The sequence below is a fragment of the Acipenser ruthenus genome, chromosome 14, assembly GCF_902713425.1.
Source record: "Acipenser ruthenus chromosome 14, fAciRut3.2 maternal haplotype, whole genome shotgun sequence".
Taxonomy (NCBI): Eukaryota; Metazoa; Chordata; class Actinopteri; order Acipenseriformes; family Acipenseridae; genus Acipenser; species Acipenser ruthenus.
In genome coordinates, this window is record NC_081202.1 from 18,883,564 (window position 1) to 18,898,108 (window position 14,545).

At 37.1% G+C, this 14,545-nt stretch overlaps 1 protein-coding gene across 2 annotated transcripts in view; it reads left to right on the forward strand.

Moving 5' to 3' along the window:
• LOC117419621 (cadherin-like and PC-esterase domain-containing protein 1) overlaps nt 1–13,021 on the forward strand; it is a 76,611-nt gene extending 63,590 nt beyond the window's left edge. For both annotated transcript variants that reach the window (XM_058986025.1, XM_058986024.1), the window contains 5 exons: nt 3,498–3,718; nt 4,054–4,155; nt 4,463–4,550; nt 9,101–9,247; nt 10,932–13,021. In XM_058986025.1, coding sequence (XP_058842008.1) covers nt 3,498–3,718; nt 4,054–4,155; nt 4,463–4,550; nt 9,101–9,247; nt 10,932–11,153 — 780 coding nt within the window. In that variant the 3' untranslated portion in view covers nt 11,154–13,021. The remainder of the gene's footprint in view (nt 1–3,497; nt 3,719–4,053; nt 4,156–4,462; nt 4,551–9,100; nt 9,248–10,931) is intronic.
• Nucleotides 13,022–14,545: the final 1,524 nt, after the last annotated feature.

The window sequence follows — 14,545 nt, forward strand, 5'->3', positions numbered from 1 at the left end:
TCCTCTCTAACCAGTTAAATCAGAGTGTAACCATTAACCTGTCCCTTGGCAACCACAGAAACGTATTCCGCCTTTAATAGCAATAAAGTGTGAAGTGGAGACCATTTCGTCTTAGGCATTATCAAGATCTCTGTGCCTTTGTAGAATAAGGCAATACAAATCTAGGCCAGGTAACATTTGAATGAGATTTGGCTTGACCTGAAATCGACTAATGAGTTCATGAATGGCAAGGTAGACGGTTGTGAATTGAATATTTATTCGTAGGTTATGCAAAAGTGGAGTTCTCTATACCTCAACGTAAGAGTTAAGGAGGAAGACATTTTTATTTGAATGGCTAAAGTATAGTTTATTCTTCGCTCCCATATTAACCAAAAATAAATAACATCTGTTATCTTAAGAAGGTGGAGTAAGTTGGTGTTGTTCCTTGTTCCTAATGTAAGCTTAATGTGTGTATAGGCTGTGAAACAACCGAAATGTTCACTTTGGTCTCAAATCATTTACACAGTTGGACATTGCCGTCCGTGTACACTGCTCCTTTTTCTGTTTCAGTATTATCAGCAAAACAACAATGAAAAAGCAAATTGGCCTCAAGTCAAAGCAATCTACTGTAGGAATTTTATAATTTATATGAAAATAATTACATTTTCCAGTGTTTCAAATGCTCAGCATAAGAAAGATAAATCTGCATCCCACTTCAGTTATGAGTATTGGCATTTCAAAGCCATTGGATTACATTCAATATAATGTATTTTATATGGAAATGTAATGAAGCAATAGAACTCTGATTAGAATGTATTATCGTCTGGTATTAGACAGTGTTCAGTTCAGTTACCAAAACAGGGTTTGCTTCCAAAGTAATGTCCAATAATCTGAGTTTTAGTGCAATTATGTAAACTATGACTTTTTAAAAAAGACATTGAAAAATACTTTTGGTCAAAACATTTGTCATAGAAATGGATATGTTTCTTTTAGTTTTACTGCAGTTCATATGGAATCATATAAAAATGAGCACTGAGCTCTTCCCAAACAAAGTCTTGATCCCTGCTTTTCCAACTGTATCTGCAGTTGGGTGCAAAAACAGTATTGATGTCAGTGGTTACGGATGGTAACTATTTAAAAAACACACTCAGGCATTCAGTTATTTTAACTAAAGCAAAAGATTGCGACTGAATGTTCCAGCATTCCGCTACCATGTGAGAAAGGGCCTGCAAATGAATCTTCCTGGTTAGAGGATGAAGTTTATCATTTAACTACAGAAAAGGGTAATCTAATACAAAGATACATCAGCTGAACTCAAATTTGTAAATACTGTTTTGGTAGATTTTGTTTCTGATACCCTAAGGGTTTCATACAGTGTATTAGGACTGGGAGCCAGCAAGCCAGAAACATTTAATTGCCTTACAAGACAGTAAAAGTAGCCAAGCACCCAGTTTGTGGCACTTAGGATTTAAACCCAAACTCAATAAAGTGTGACTGTCTGTCACTGAGAATTGTGGTTTTGGTTGGCCTAAAATGCAATAGAATATAATAGAGATGAAAGTTATAAAGAAATATAAAAATATGCTTTCTTTAAAAAAAAAACAACAAACTAATTGAAAGCAATTGTAAAACTGTAATTGCAGTGTATAAAACTTGGTTTGCATGTTTAGGGTTTTATTTATTCTACTGTCTTAAGCGTGGCAGATTCAGTGTAGTGGCCTTTGACTAGGCAAAGCATTTTAACATAATGTTCTACAAGTTACTGGATCAAACCTTGTGTAGTTCGGGGGGCTGGAGCTGGGGCTCCTCCCTTTCTGCCAACCCACTAAAATGACCTGTATTACCTGTCAGTCACCCTGTTTAAACTCTAGCCAACTACCTAATTCTTGTCTTGGTTTTCAGTTTCCTACATCCTCCTTTCCTCCTCCACTTAGCTGCAAGTCAACCTCACTTCCCAACCTTAAAGGCCGAAAGTGTTGTCTCATCCTCCGAGAGGAAGGTTCCCGCTGGACAGAGGGGACCCCCAGCCAAATAACTTTTCTAACTACATTTTGTTTTCCATTCTCTCACTTAAAATCTATTCATTTGCACCCGTGTCAGTCTCCCCCTTTGGCGAGCAAAGCTTGCTCCCAACTTTCAAGCTAGTCATTGACTAAGAGGTGGCTCTTACAGCTGGGGGGGGGGGGGGGAGACCCCTGGCCCTCTTTGTGTTTATTTCTTTATTCTCTTTTGCAGAACTTTTGTTCTACCTGCAAAGATTACGAGGCTCTCTATGCAACCTCGGAGCATCTGACTTCTCTCAATTTAGATGTCTCAGTAAACCAGGGAGACTTTTGTTCGTCCTCTATCCTTCCTTAGTTTTCCCTTGGGGGAAAATTACTTTCCCAGGCAGACAGAGAAGCCATGAACAAAAAATAGACACAGTGCAATTATTGAGAAAACACTGAAAAAACTGCTTTCAATTTAAAAAAATAAATAAAAATAAAATGCTGAACAAGCAAGTTAAATTATTATTATTTATTTCTTAGCAGATGCCCTTATCCAGAGTGACTTAGTTGTTACAAAATATCACAATGCAAAGTATCACATTACAAAATCACATAACCGATAATACAATAAAATGAGAGCAAATTCAAATGAGCAAATCAAAGAGTATAGTAAATAATTACATTTAAATGTGAATTCAACTAAGAGCAGTTAAACTTGTAGTAAAGGTATTTGCTTATAAGAGTAAATTCTATTAAGAGCAAGTAGGAAGTACAATAAATGGATAAGAACGATTTAAAATAAGAGCAATTACAAAAAACATGAATACTGTTACCTTTTAGAGTAAATGGTGGTGGATTCAAGAGGAACAGAGATAGAGAGATCATTGGTGGGGGAGGAAAAAGGGAGAGGAAGAAAATTAGGACTGATTTGGAGAGGCTGAGTTTAAAAGAGGATACGAGTGCATCCAGGGGGAGATGGCCAAGAGACAGGTAGAGATATGGGAGGAAATGTGGGAGTCAGAGGGGGGAAAGGAGAGGAATATCTGGGCATCATCAGCATAGAAATGATACGAAAAGCCATGGGAAATGAGGGGACCCAGGGAGGGGGTGTATAGAGAAAACAGGAGGGGTCCCAGGACTGAGCCTTGGGGGACACCTGTAGAAAGAGAGCAAGAGGCAGAGGGTGAGCTGCTGTCTGTCTGCTGAGCAGCTTTTTGATAGTTAGAAACAGAAGGTTTATTCAAAGTATTGTACAGCAGTTACATAAAAATTAATTTACATGCCAAAGTGCTACAAAAGGTACCTCTGTGTGTGTGTGTGTGTGTTTTTTTACTGTATCTCTTTAAATCAATCAAAGTATTTTTAAAAAGTAAGATTTTTAAAGATAACGTTTTGTCATAATTAACTGGGAGCCATCTACAAGGTACTGTAATGATTACTGCAGTTTTTAGCAGCTGTGTTAGAAAAATAGAAAGAAGTGATGCTATGTGTTGCTTATGTACAATGTATTTTTTTCTTTTCAATGATAAGGTTATTTTTATCGGTGATTCAACAAACAGAGGGATGATGTACTACCTCATGGAACGTGTGAATGAGACTCTTGAGGAATGGGACAAGGCTCATGACACTAAACTCTATCACAATGTCAATGGTGAAAACACTTTCCTCAGCTATTCCTATTACCCTCAGTTCTGGCTCAGCAAAGACCAAAGACCAACATTTGAAAAGGCTTTAGAGCAGCTTATACAAAGGTAACTTTTCTAGTAACTTTTTTCTGTAATAGGCACACTTAAATGGATGTCCATTTGCTCTTAAGACACTTATTAATTTTTGCTCTTGTGGTTAAAATGGTTTTATGCAATATTTTAAAAAGATTTATTTAACAAGTTCATGTTTCTAATTACAATAAACAGAATCTAAAGCCACAATGACGGATACATGTGGCAAGACAAGAGTAGAAAATGGAAAACAGTTTCTCTGAACATCATGCCAGAAGTGATGGACTGGGATTAAATGTATAGCTAATATAAATGTTTGCCATCTGTTCTCCCCCAGAATTACATGTGTTCCTCCCACTGTCTCTTAGATCCCGACCTCTAGAAAACACAGACCAGACCGTGCTTGTTGTAGGAGGTGTTCAGTGGCTTAATACCAATCACCTGCAAATTATACAGAAGGTCCTGAAAAGGTAACTGAGAAAAGGAGAATAATTACCTGTCTTAACACTGAGTTATTGCATGTGGGAAATATAAAAAACACACACACATATACAGTATATGTCACCAGATTTAGAAAGTGTTGTATGTAGAAGGCTTTTTTTGTTTACTACTATAGCATTAGATTAAAGATCTTATCCTTTGTATTTCAAGCGTGTTATTATTTTAGTTATTTGCTGCGGTGGATGTTTTGTCTATTTTGTCTAAATCTTCCTATGCCTTTATAAAATAAATCTTTTTTTAAGATGATTTCTAATTGAATTGATGTTTCTTCCTCAGAGAGAATCTTTCAAGCATCCTTGTTGTGATGAAGTCATTAGGAATGGGATTTCATTTCCCAGCAGATGGGGTCCGATCTCTTTCTCTGGTGGGTAGACTTTGTTTACTCAGGGCTTGTTTCCACATGTATTGGAAACAGTTTAGCTTACAGATCAATCAATAGTGCATCTAGTGATTGAGTGTGATAAAGTATGTTATAAACATTAGAGTTGAAAATAATAATGAACTATATAGCAATCCTATGTTATAATATTCAACTGAGGCATTTGTTAGAAAATGAATAGGCCTATTTCGGAGGATGAGATCCGGGGCTCCACCCTGCTTTCCCAGTCAATCTTCTCCTATTTAGGTCTGAATCTCACACATCTCGCTGTCTAGCGTTTTCAGTTTGTTTTCTGCAAAACTTCGACTCCGTTGCTTTGCAGTGTCAAAACTTCGTGCAACAGTTTTTTCCTGCGACTGACGATTCCGAGTTTGTCTTTGCTTTGCTCTCGCAGGCCATTCAGCTTCTTGCAATCCAGACCCTGTAGCTTCTACAGTAACCCCGCAAACACAGCAGCTGCGCTGCTCCAAGCGGACCTGCTCCAACAATCCAATACAACTTCATTATAAAGACTGACCCATCACCAAACCGCTCAAAGTCCTTTATAAAAAAGGAGTCATCATACCGTCTGGCTTGTATTGGCTTACTATTTTTGTTTTTTATTGCCAGGCCGTTTCAGCTGAGCCTAACATTCCTTCCAGCCTGTCTGCCACTGTTCAGGCTGCCTGCAGTCCCACTCTATGCAATCCTCCCTCCACCGCTCCCGTCTCTGCTTCAACTCAAAGAGTAGCCGCACACCAGTCAGTTCCCTTCTCACAACCAGCCGCTGATAATTCGCCTGGAATTTTTTGACGACATGGGAACTCTGATGCAGCCAGTAGCAGATGCCATCTCCTCCATTAATACCAGGCTCGATGATATTGATAACCGCTTTATCAACAGCAGCCGCAGCCTTAGCCCCAGCTCCTTCCCCTGGACTCCCAGCTGCATCCCCTACAGCTCCTACTTCCATCCACCGTCCTTCTCTTTCCACGCAGATTTGCCGCAATATCATAGAAGGTAAAAATGTTAATCAAAGATTTTTGACTCCAAAGCTCTCTGCTGGTTACTTCTCAACTCTCGCCAGGTTCCATTCCTTCTGCATCTCCTCTGACTTCCTGCTAATATCTCCTCCTTCAGACCCTCCAGCTCAAGCATTATCTAACCAAAAACCCTTATTTTTCAATCGGTGTCCTGCTTTCCGAGGATAAAACCATCGGTCCAGTCAACTCCATTGAATTCCTCTGCATTACTCTAGACACTTTGAAATTTGAAGCTTGTCTTCCTCCATCCAAACTAGACCGCATCTGCCTTCTAATTAACCTCCTATTCCTTCTCAGCCATTTCAACTATGCTATCTGCATCATTCCACGGGGAAGAACCTTCATATCTCATCTCCTGCATCTATCAATCACAACAAAACATCTCGACTCCCACATCAATATACCAACCAAAGCAAGAAAGGATATTAAAAGATGTGGGCTACTTTAATTAGTCACTGGAACAGCCTGTCCTTATTTTATGAAGACCTGATTTCAGCTCCTCATGATTTGAATCTCTTTACTGATGCTGCATTCTTAGCATTTGGGGGTTACCTTGGGACTGAATGGTTCTCTAGCGAATGGCCATCCAATCCATATCATCAATAAAGGAAGATCTTCCTCTCCCCTTCTAATGCAGTTACTACGTCACCTTGTTTGGATTTCAGGTGTCTTAATTTCTTCATTCAAGCATGTTACATTCCCAGTCCACATAATGCAGCTGATGCTCTTTCTCGCCTACAGATCGCCAGATTTCAGCAGTTGGTTCCCACAGCATCTCCAACATTTCTCCAAATTCCGCAATACCAGCACCTAGTATTCCTGCGAGCTCTCCTGTCTTCAACCTTCTCCAATCTGCTAGAAATTACATGTCCGCTGACCTAGCCCCATCAACAAGATCATCCTACTATACAGGCTGATCTTTCTCCTCCTTCTGTGCAAAAAAACAAAAGATCAGCCCATTCCATTTAATCAAGACTGGATCCTAGCCTTTATCGTCCACGCACAAGACATTCTACACCTCTCCTCTTCCACAATCAAATCTTACATCTCCGGAATTCAGTTTCATTACCGTCTCATGTCAGTGTCCTCTCCGATTCTTCTGGCCATTCCAGCAATACGCCTGACTCTCAGTGGCATATCTAAGAGTTCCCCTCCTACTTCCCCATCTCGACTTCCTATATCTTCAGATATTCTACAGTTGCTCATATCAGTCTTGCGAAAAGGCAGTTTCAACCCCTTCGACGACCTCCTCATGTGCTTAACTGCTTTCTTTGGATTCCTCAGATACTCCAACTATACAGTCCTATCCCTTTCCAGCTTCCCTTCTCTTGGCACCCATTCCAAACAACATCTCCTTAGTTCTAGATTCTCATTTCCTAATTATGCTTCACATCTCTAAGATAGATCAACTTGGTCAGGTTCAATTTATTTATACAGCTGTCGAAGATTTATTCTCCATTATGTCCCTACACCTCCCTGTCTAGATACATCTACAGCAAGAAGCCTTTCCTCATGACAGATCCACTGTTCACCAGCTCCTCCCATGCAGTAGTTAAGACATTGGTTCTCAACTCACCGTGCCTCTCTCATCTCCAAAGCAGGCCTTTCTCCTCAGTTCTACACTCCTCACTCCTTTAGAATTAGAGCAGCCACCTCAGCAGCAAAAGCCAACATCAATCAGCATCTAATTAAGAACCAAGAATCATACATACATCTGTTTCCGATATAGCTGCAGCTCACCAAAAAATTGTTAGCATGTCTGGAGTGGGGGCTACCTGATCCACCGGGTCTACCAGAGGTTTTCCCCCCTAATAGTTTTTTTTTTTCCTCTCCACTGTGCGGCAGGTAAACACATAATTCCACTCTACCCATTCTTTTGTCCAAAAAACAATATCCCTTGTTTGTCTAGTATGTTTTTTCCTCCTTTTATGCATTGGCACATGAACTACTGTTTGTCCCACGGGTGTGGGGATATGCGGGGAGCCGGGGGCCCAACCTTTGGGGATAAGTGAGGCTCACTCCCCCGACCTCTATGGCCGCCACTATCCATGCCTCTGCTGAGGGGGGGGGTTCTAACTGCGTGGGTCAGAGGGGACCCCCGGCCACACACACTATTCTTTAGCAGCTCCTGCTCTTTATCTTCCTCAAATTGAGACTGGGCTCTATTTCCAGCTCCCTCTTCAGTCATTCCTTTTCCAGGTTCTTCAGCGCAAGAGCCTATTCCTCCTACAAGACTGCCGCTCCACAGAGCCTGTCGTGGGCTCCACCGAGCCAATCTTATGTGTTTTCTGGTTCCCGAGGCTGCATAACAGCCTGCCTTCAAGGCCGTTCTCTCTCCTCTGGCCAAGCAGGCTCCCGCTGGTCGGGAACCTCTTTCCTTTCCTATCCTCTGAGGTCACTCCTCAAACTACCTCTCCGAGTAACGACCTTTCACTCCAGCCCAGTGTCTGAAGGTGTTATTGCTGAATATCAAAAGAAAAACAATGAAAGAAGAAACCAAAATAAACTGGTAAAATAACAAAACGGATAATGATTAAACAGGTTTGTCCACATTAAGGTGTTAAATGCTTTAAGAGGACAATGATGAAAAAATATTTCCTTTAATGCACATAAATAAAAATCTGCCTTCCAGATCATGAAAAAAAAAAATATATATATATATATATATATATATATATATATATATATATAATAGGTAATATTCTGAACTGTATCTCTGTTGGAGTGAATGATTTTGCTATGTGCACATGTGAGTTTGTTCCTTTGTCATAAAATAAGTTGATGATATTATATATTTAACAATATAAAGCTTGCAGAAGTGTTTTAGGTTTAATAACATATGACACAAAGGCTTTAATATTATATACACATCTATGTATGCATTGGATTGATTTAATTAGTGGTGTTTGTTAACTGAATGTTTTTTGCATGTTGCAGTAGTGTCTGGGGTCAATACCTGTCTTGCCATATTGTCAGCAGTGTGGAGTAGTGGTTAGGGCTCTGGACTTCTGACCGGAGGGTCGTGGGTTCAATCCCTTGTGGGGGACACTGCTGCTGTACCCTTGAGCAAGGTACTTTACCTAGATTGCTCCAGTAAAAACCCAACTGTATAAATGGGTAATTGTATGTAAAAAATAATGTGATATCTTGTAACAATTGTAAGTCGCCCTGGATAAGGGCGTCTGCTAAGAAATAAATAATAATAATATTGTACTTTATGCTGTGTGTTTCCCTGGACTAAATATAATGCTTTTTATTATTTTTTTTTTATAGCCGTTTCTATTATGAAAAGCCCTATGCAGTGTGCATACATTAAAAAAGTAAACCTACTTACAGCTCTCTTTATAATAATTTAAATTGATTATAATATTCTAATAAAACATGAATACAATGATATGAATAACAATTGTATTGTTTTGCTTATGTTTTGAATATTTTTATGAAATATCTTTTCGTCAAGCACTACTTTATATAAACAAATAGCAATGACAATCTGATCGGTTTTGATTTCAGAATGGTGTTAAGGATCTTTTTAGTGAAAATTCCCAAATCCTCATTGCTGCAAAGAAGTGTGGCTATGAAGTCATTGATACCTTCAGTATTACAATGGGTCGCTACAAGGAGTTCCTTCAGGGGAGATGTGCCTGCCACTTTCACGAGGTAAGCAACACTTTCTTCATGAGACAGGTTTAATCAATAGATTAAAACCTGTGTTCTTGATTGCTTTTAAAGTGAGATACTATACAAGATAACATTAATCTCACTCTGACTGCATCTGGAATGTCTTGCTGATATTCAGCTGCACTGACAAAACCAGGAGGATCCTTTGTCCAATTCGTATATTTCTACCAACTCTGGACTTTAAATGTTCTTCCGTAATTATTAAACACTCAACGGGGGTTTATGTATTAATACCAAAAGAAACAAAATTCAAATGACATATTTTGAATGTTCAACATAATCTAAATATTTGTCATTTAACTTTATGCATTTCTTTAAAAGCATTACTAGTAGTTTTTAAATGTAAAAAAATACAACCCAGTACTGGGCTCAGCCTCTTAGAGATGCATAAAAATACAAGTAAATCAGTAGGCCTTGTAATTCTGCCAGTCTTACTTAATCCGTAATTAGCAAGGCTATGTATGCCGATTCTGGTTTTGAGAAAACTGCATGTTGGTAGCAGATGTTTTCTCTGAAGTGGTATCATTTCTATGCGTACAGTGATTTGATCTCAGAAACATTAAACTATAATAATTGGTTAGATACCACTGGCATGCAAAAACATTCATCATGGCTTAACTGTGGCTAATTGATCTGGAAATAAGTAGCCCGCTTGTTTCTTTGCTCCCATCTGATTCAGAACACTGGAAAACTTAAAATATTTGACAGCTGTTAAAGTGTTTCTGCTTGTTTCTTTAATGAGGAGATTTGAAATTGAAGCCGTTAACTGTTTTATTATTTATTTATATTCTTTTGATGCTTAAGAAAGGTGTAGTGTTTCATCAAAGCAAGGTGTCCAGGACCCAGTGTGAATGAATTGTTTTTCTTAACCTGTGACCTTCAGGCCTCCGAGGTGAACGGCATTAGCCTGACTGCACCACCTTATAAATGATTACTACAATATTCCATGGTAAAAGCATACCAATGTGCAGGGAAAGGTACTCGTCACAAAACAAGTCAGACTTAAATGACTTAGAACCTAAGTCAAATCGGACAAAAGTCAACTCAGATTATAGTGAAATCAGAGGTAAATCTTGTCAGAACTTTGAAAAATAATCACAAATTACTAAGACAGTAAGCAAATTAAAAGTGAACCAACTGTATATGTGTTGTCTTGCACTGCAGAATTCAAAATTGTTATTAATAATAACAACAACAACAAGTCCTCAGTTGTTTTTTTAAATACATATATATTGACTTCGGCATAATTTAAATATAGGAACTGTATCCATCACATTTCAATTCGTTGTACAGCAGGTTAAACTGCAAGCTGCTGCCTGCTACTAATAACTATAACAATAATAATAATAATGAAAAATACTTTGTCAAAACATTTGTCATGTATTACGTTGCTTTTAGTATTTCTAAATCCAGCACAATTGATTGCTTAAGAGTTATGGATAAATAACATATACAGTATGTATGGTAAAAACATAAAGAGATCGCTAACCATAGTAAAGAATTGTAAAAACCTGGTAACTGCTTTTTTATGCTTATTTTGAGTTTTACAGATAATCTGTAAAACCTCACTCTACAATCAATGATGCAGTGTTTGTTTTTTTTAAGTCCAAATCTATTAATGTTCACTGACCAAAGCTCATTTCATATCATTCATTTATTGCAGGTAGGGAAGCTTACATTTTCTAAACCGACTATTCACAGAAAAATGAAGCTCTCCAGACACTCTGGGAAAGGTTTCAGCAGGAACAGCAAGCTACCAGGACTGCAAGACTTTTTGTCCATTTCTAACTCGCCTTATCATGTCAAAGGTCCAATAAATCAAGTTTATTCTGAAATCCTTCTCAGCAGGATCTGCATGAATAAAAGGAGACATACAAGCACATAACCCCAGTAAGATAAAGTCTACTGCAAAGACTAAGACTCCCTGCTTCCCTCGAGATCAGTCCAAGAACCACATTGACTCTGTTCCATTCGACTGTGATTGGCTGCAAGCAGCACAACCAAAGACATGTGACACATTTTTGGGCTTTATGAGATCAAGATGTGCCCCTCTAGATCTGTGGTTTCAGAATGGCAAATGGAGAGAGAGAGACAGAAAACCAATGTGACTTGATGTCTTGCCAAAACTGAATAAAACAGCTGCAGACAAAGCAAAATATTTCACACAAAGTGATGCAGACAGTGATAGATTTGATGACCCATATCAAGCTGCTATGGAGATACTTTTTTTAGGTGGTTATAAAAAAATGGGGGAGTTGTATTTTTTATTGAGCCCCATGAATTATTTGATATACCCTGTAAAGTAGTTATGGGTTTTTATGACTTTTAAGGACCGTTACAGCTTTCAGTAATCTGGGTGATGACATTCTGCTAAACTAATCTATTGATTGTTTAAAAGGTGCAGCAAAAGAGATAACGTTTCTGCTAATGTTTCTATACTGTACCTCACTGAGTTTATACATTTTCCTTCTAATTTCAAGCCAAATTCTTATGCCAAAAGCATAACGTATTTTTTAATCCACCATCTTATTTGGTAAGTGTGCAACAGAAGTGTTATATTTTTATACAGATTTTCTTGAGATCAGATATTTCAAAGCGCATATTTTTCGGGCCATTGAAGTATGTATTTTGTATGTTGTGTAATTTAATTTTTGGTAATATGATAAATGCATTTAATGCCAAGGTTTTGTAAGAGTTCTATGCTTCTTGCAAGTTAGATAAGAAACTAGACCAACTGAAAGGTTGCTGATAAGCTAAAGACCATTTGGTAAACTTCAAGTATGTGCCCTGTTTTTAGATTTGTGACATTATATAGAGGAATTGTTGTTGAATTTAGAATTTAAAATCATCATTCTATTTTTTTAATTAAGTATTTCTGATACATTGTAACTAGAATTAAGATTCATATCTGAAGTAATAATATGCATCACATTCTTGCATTGAAACAGACTTGAAAAGCCTTCACTTCTAAATTTGAAGTTTGTCACCCAGTAGCACTTGTTCAATATTGTATTTTTATATTGCTACACATTGAGAAAATGAATGTGCTGTATGAAATACATTTTGTCTATTCTCTAGGATCTGCACTCAGAAGTAATTGTTTTGAAATGAAATACTTTATAAGTAGTTAAACATTTATCTTCTAAATACACTCAAAGTCAAAACAGTGTGGTCTATTCAATTGATCTATAGTACAGTGGTGGATCTAATTGCCATTGTCATTAAAGTTACATATTTTTAGAGACAGAAATAGACTAAATACACTTATAAGCACTGTTAGATGTTTAATTTCCTGTTGCTTAGTTCAATTGAATATACTCCTCTGAATCTGTTTAAGGATAATACAGTTTGTGATTTAAAAAAGTGTAACAAACTGTGCTGTTCTGCCTCACAGATTCAACACATGTATTTTCTTTGATCACACACTCAGGGACACGTTTAAGCTTTTTCACCTTTTAAAAGTTTGCTCTAGTTTTTTTGGGGGGAAAAAAGTGTTATAAAATACTGTTAACTTTCCAAAACTTGCATGATACAAATTGAAAACACCCAGGCTTTCTAGTTTTTATTTCACTTTGCACTTGACAAAGTCTAGCTCTAGCAAATGCATTGTATAACCGGTTCAGTAATACTGTTCCTTTTCTTTCTGAAGCATTATATAGCCTAGCTTTAAACCATCTTTTTAAGTCATGCTGGTGCAATATTATATTAAATTTCTGAATGCATTTGAATTAAATAAATGTGTTTAAGAACTGCGCCATTTGTTGTTGTCTCCTATTTTAAAGCTTGCACCACGCCAAACACTTTTATCCCAGTATCTATTAAAGTAAGGGTACACTCCATGCACTGGCAGTCTTAAGTATGTTCTTTTACTTTGTGACGTGATGATCAGATTCATATGGATTACAGTCAAACAAGCTTAACCTCCTAAAGAAGAATATTCATAGTAGCTGTGATCTCCTCTCTCATGGATAGAGGCCACATCAAGAGACATACAAGATAAGAAAACTTGTCTATTGTTACACAAAGGAAAGGGGACAATACTGGAATATCCTTTTTTCACTTGCTGATCACTTATAGGCAGTCATAGCCACAATAATTTTGCAGTTTACATGCTTCAACATCACCTACAATTTGAACTTGCACACTTCTTAAATACAACATTTTAGTAGCTCAGTTACATGAACGAAGACACAATGTTTTGATCTTTACTGATCTTCGTTAGGACAATTAAATACTATTCTTACACCCTGTATATATGCTTAAGTATCTAGTAATGCTAATTTATTTCACCATTAAAGCCATTGAGAAGGACTAGTTGAAACGCTTGGCAATAGAAATGTACTAAATTGTTAAAAGCTTTAGAATGCAGACCGTTATACAAACACACATTTTAATACACAAATTGTGTATAGATAGTTTACAAACATGCAACATATTTAACTAAAATGTTTATACATTTAAATTACTTAATTCTCTCAGCATAAAAGACATACCTCACAGTACATTACAAACACTTATCTTTTCAAAAATATTGTCAACAGTAGCAATAAAACACAATACACAGTCAATTCATTTAGGGGATAATAATATCACGTTATAGACATTAGGGTTACACTTCAAAATACAGGCACATTAACTACACTGTCTTACACCTTTAATTTAAAGTAAATGTGTATAAGATATTTAATCTATCATGTGAATCAGAATAAGATTGTCAAATCAAACTCCATGTAATCCCAGCAAAAAGTTTAATATTTTGGAACAAGCTATGGTCGATTAATAAGCCTCTTTATGTTATTTTACTTTGGCAGATTACTAACTTTGAACTAATCCTGCTGCATGTTATTATTATAATGACATAATACATCAAATACCTAACTCGTGTCTGAAAAATAAATAAATGTATTTGGCTTTAACAAAGGCACACATGATGTGATCCTTTGCTGACCTGAATAAGAGTCGCATGTCTATTAAAATTATAAATAATCTGCTTGGACTAGCTCATTAGTAGTTTATCAAATTGAAACACACAACGAAATTGAATTAGTTATTGTGTCTGCTCCCTGGTAAGAAGAATGTGTTACTATGAATTCTAAAATAAAAAAAATAAAATGACTGGCTTGTCCACATTTGTTTTATACATTAAAAGGATCTACTAAACTAGAAAGAAACAAACTTTTTTTTCTTACAGCATAATGATAAAGAATTGGCTGATATACACTGGGCTTGTTTTGTGGCAGGACTACATATTGGGTGGTGTTCTGTGTCGCAGTAGTT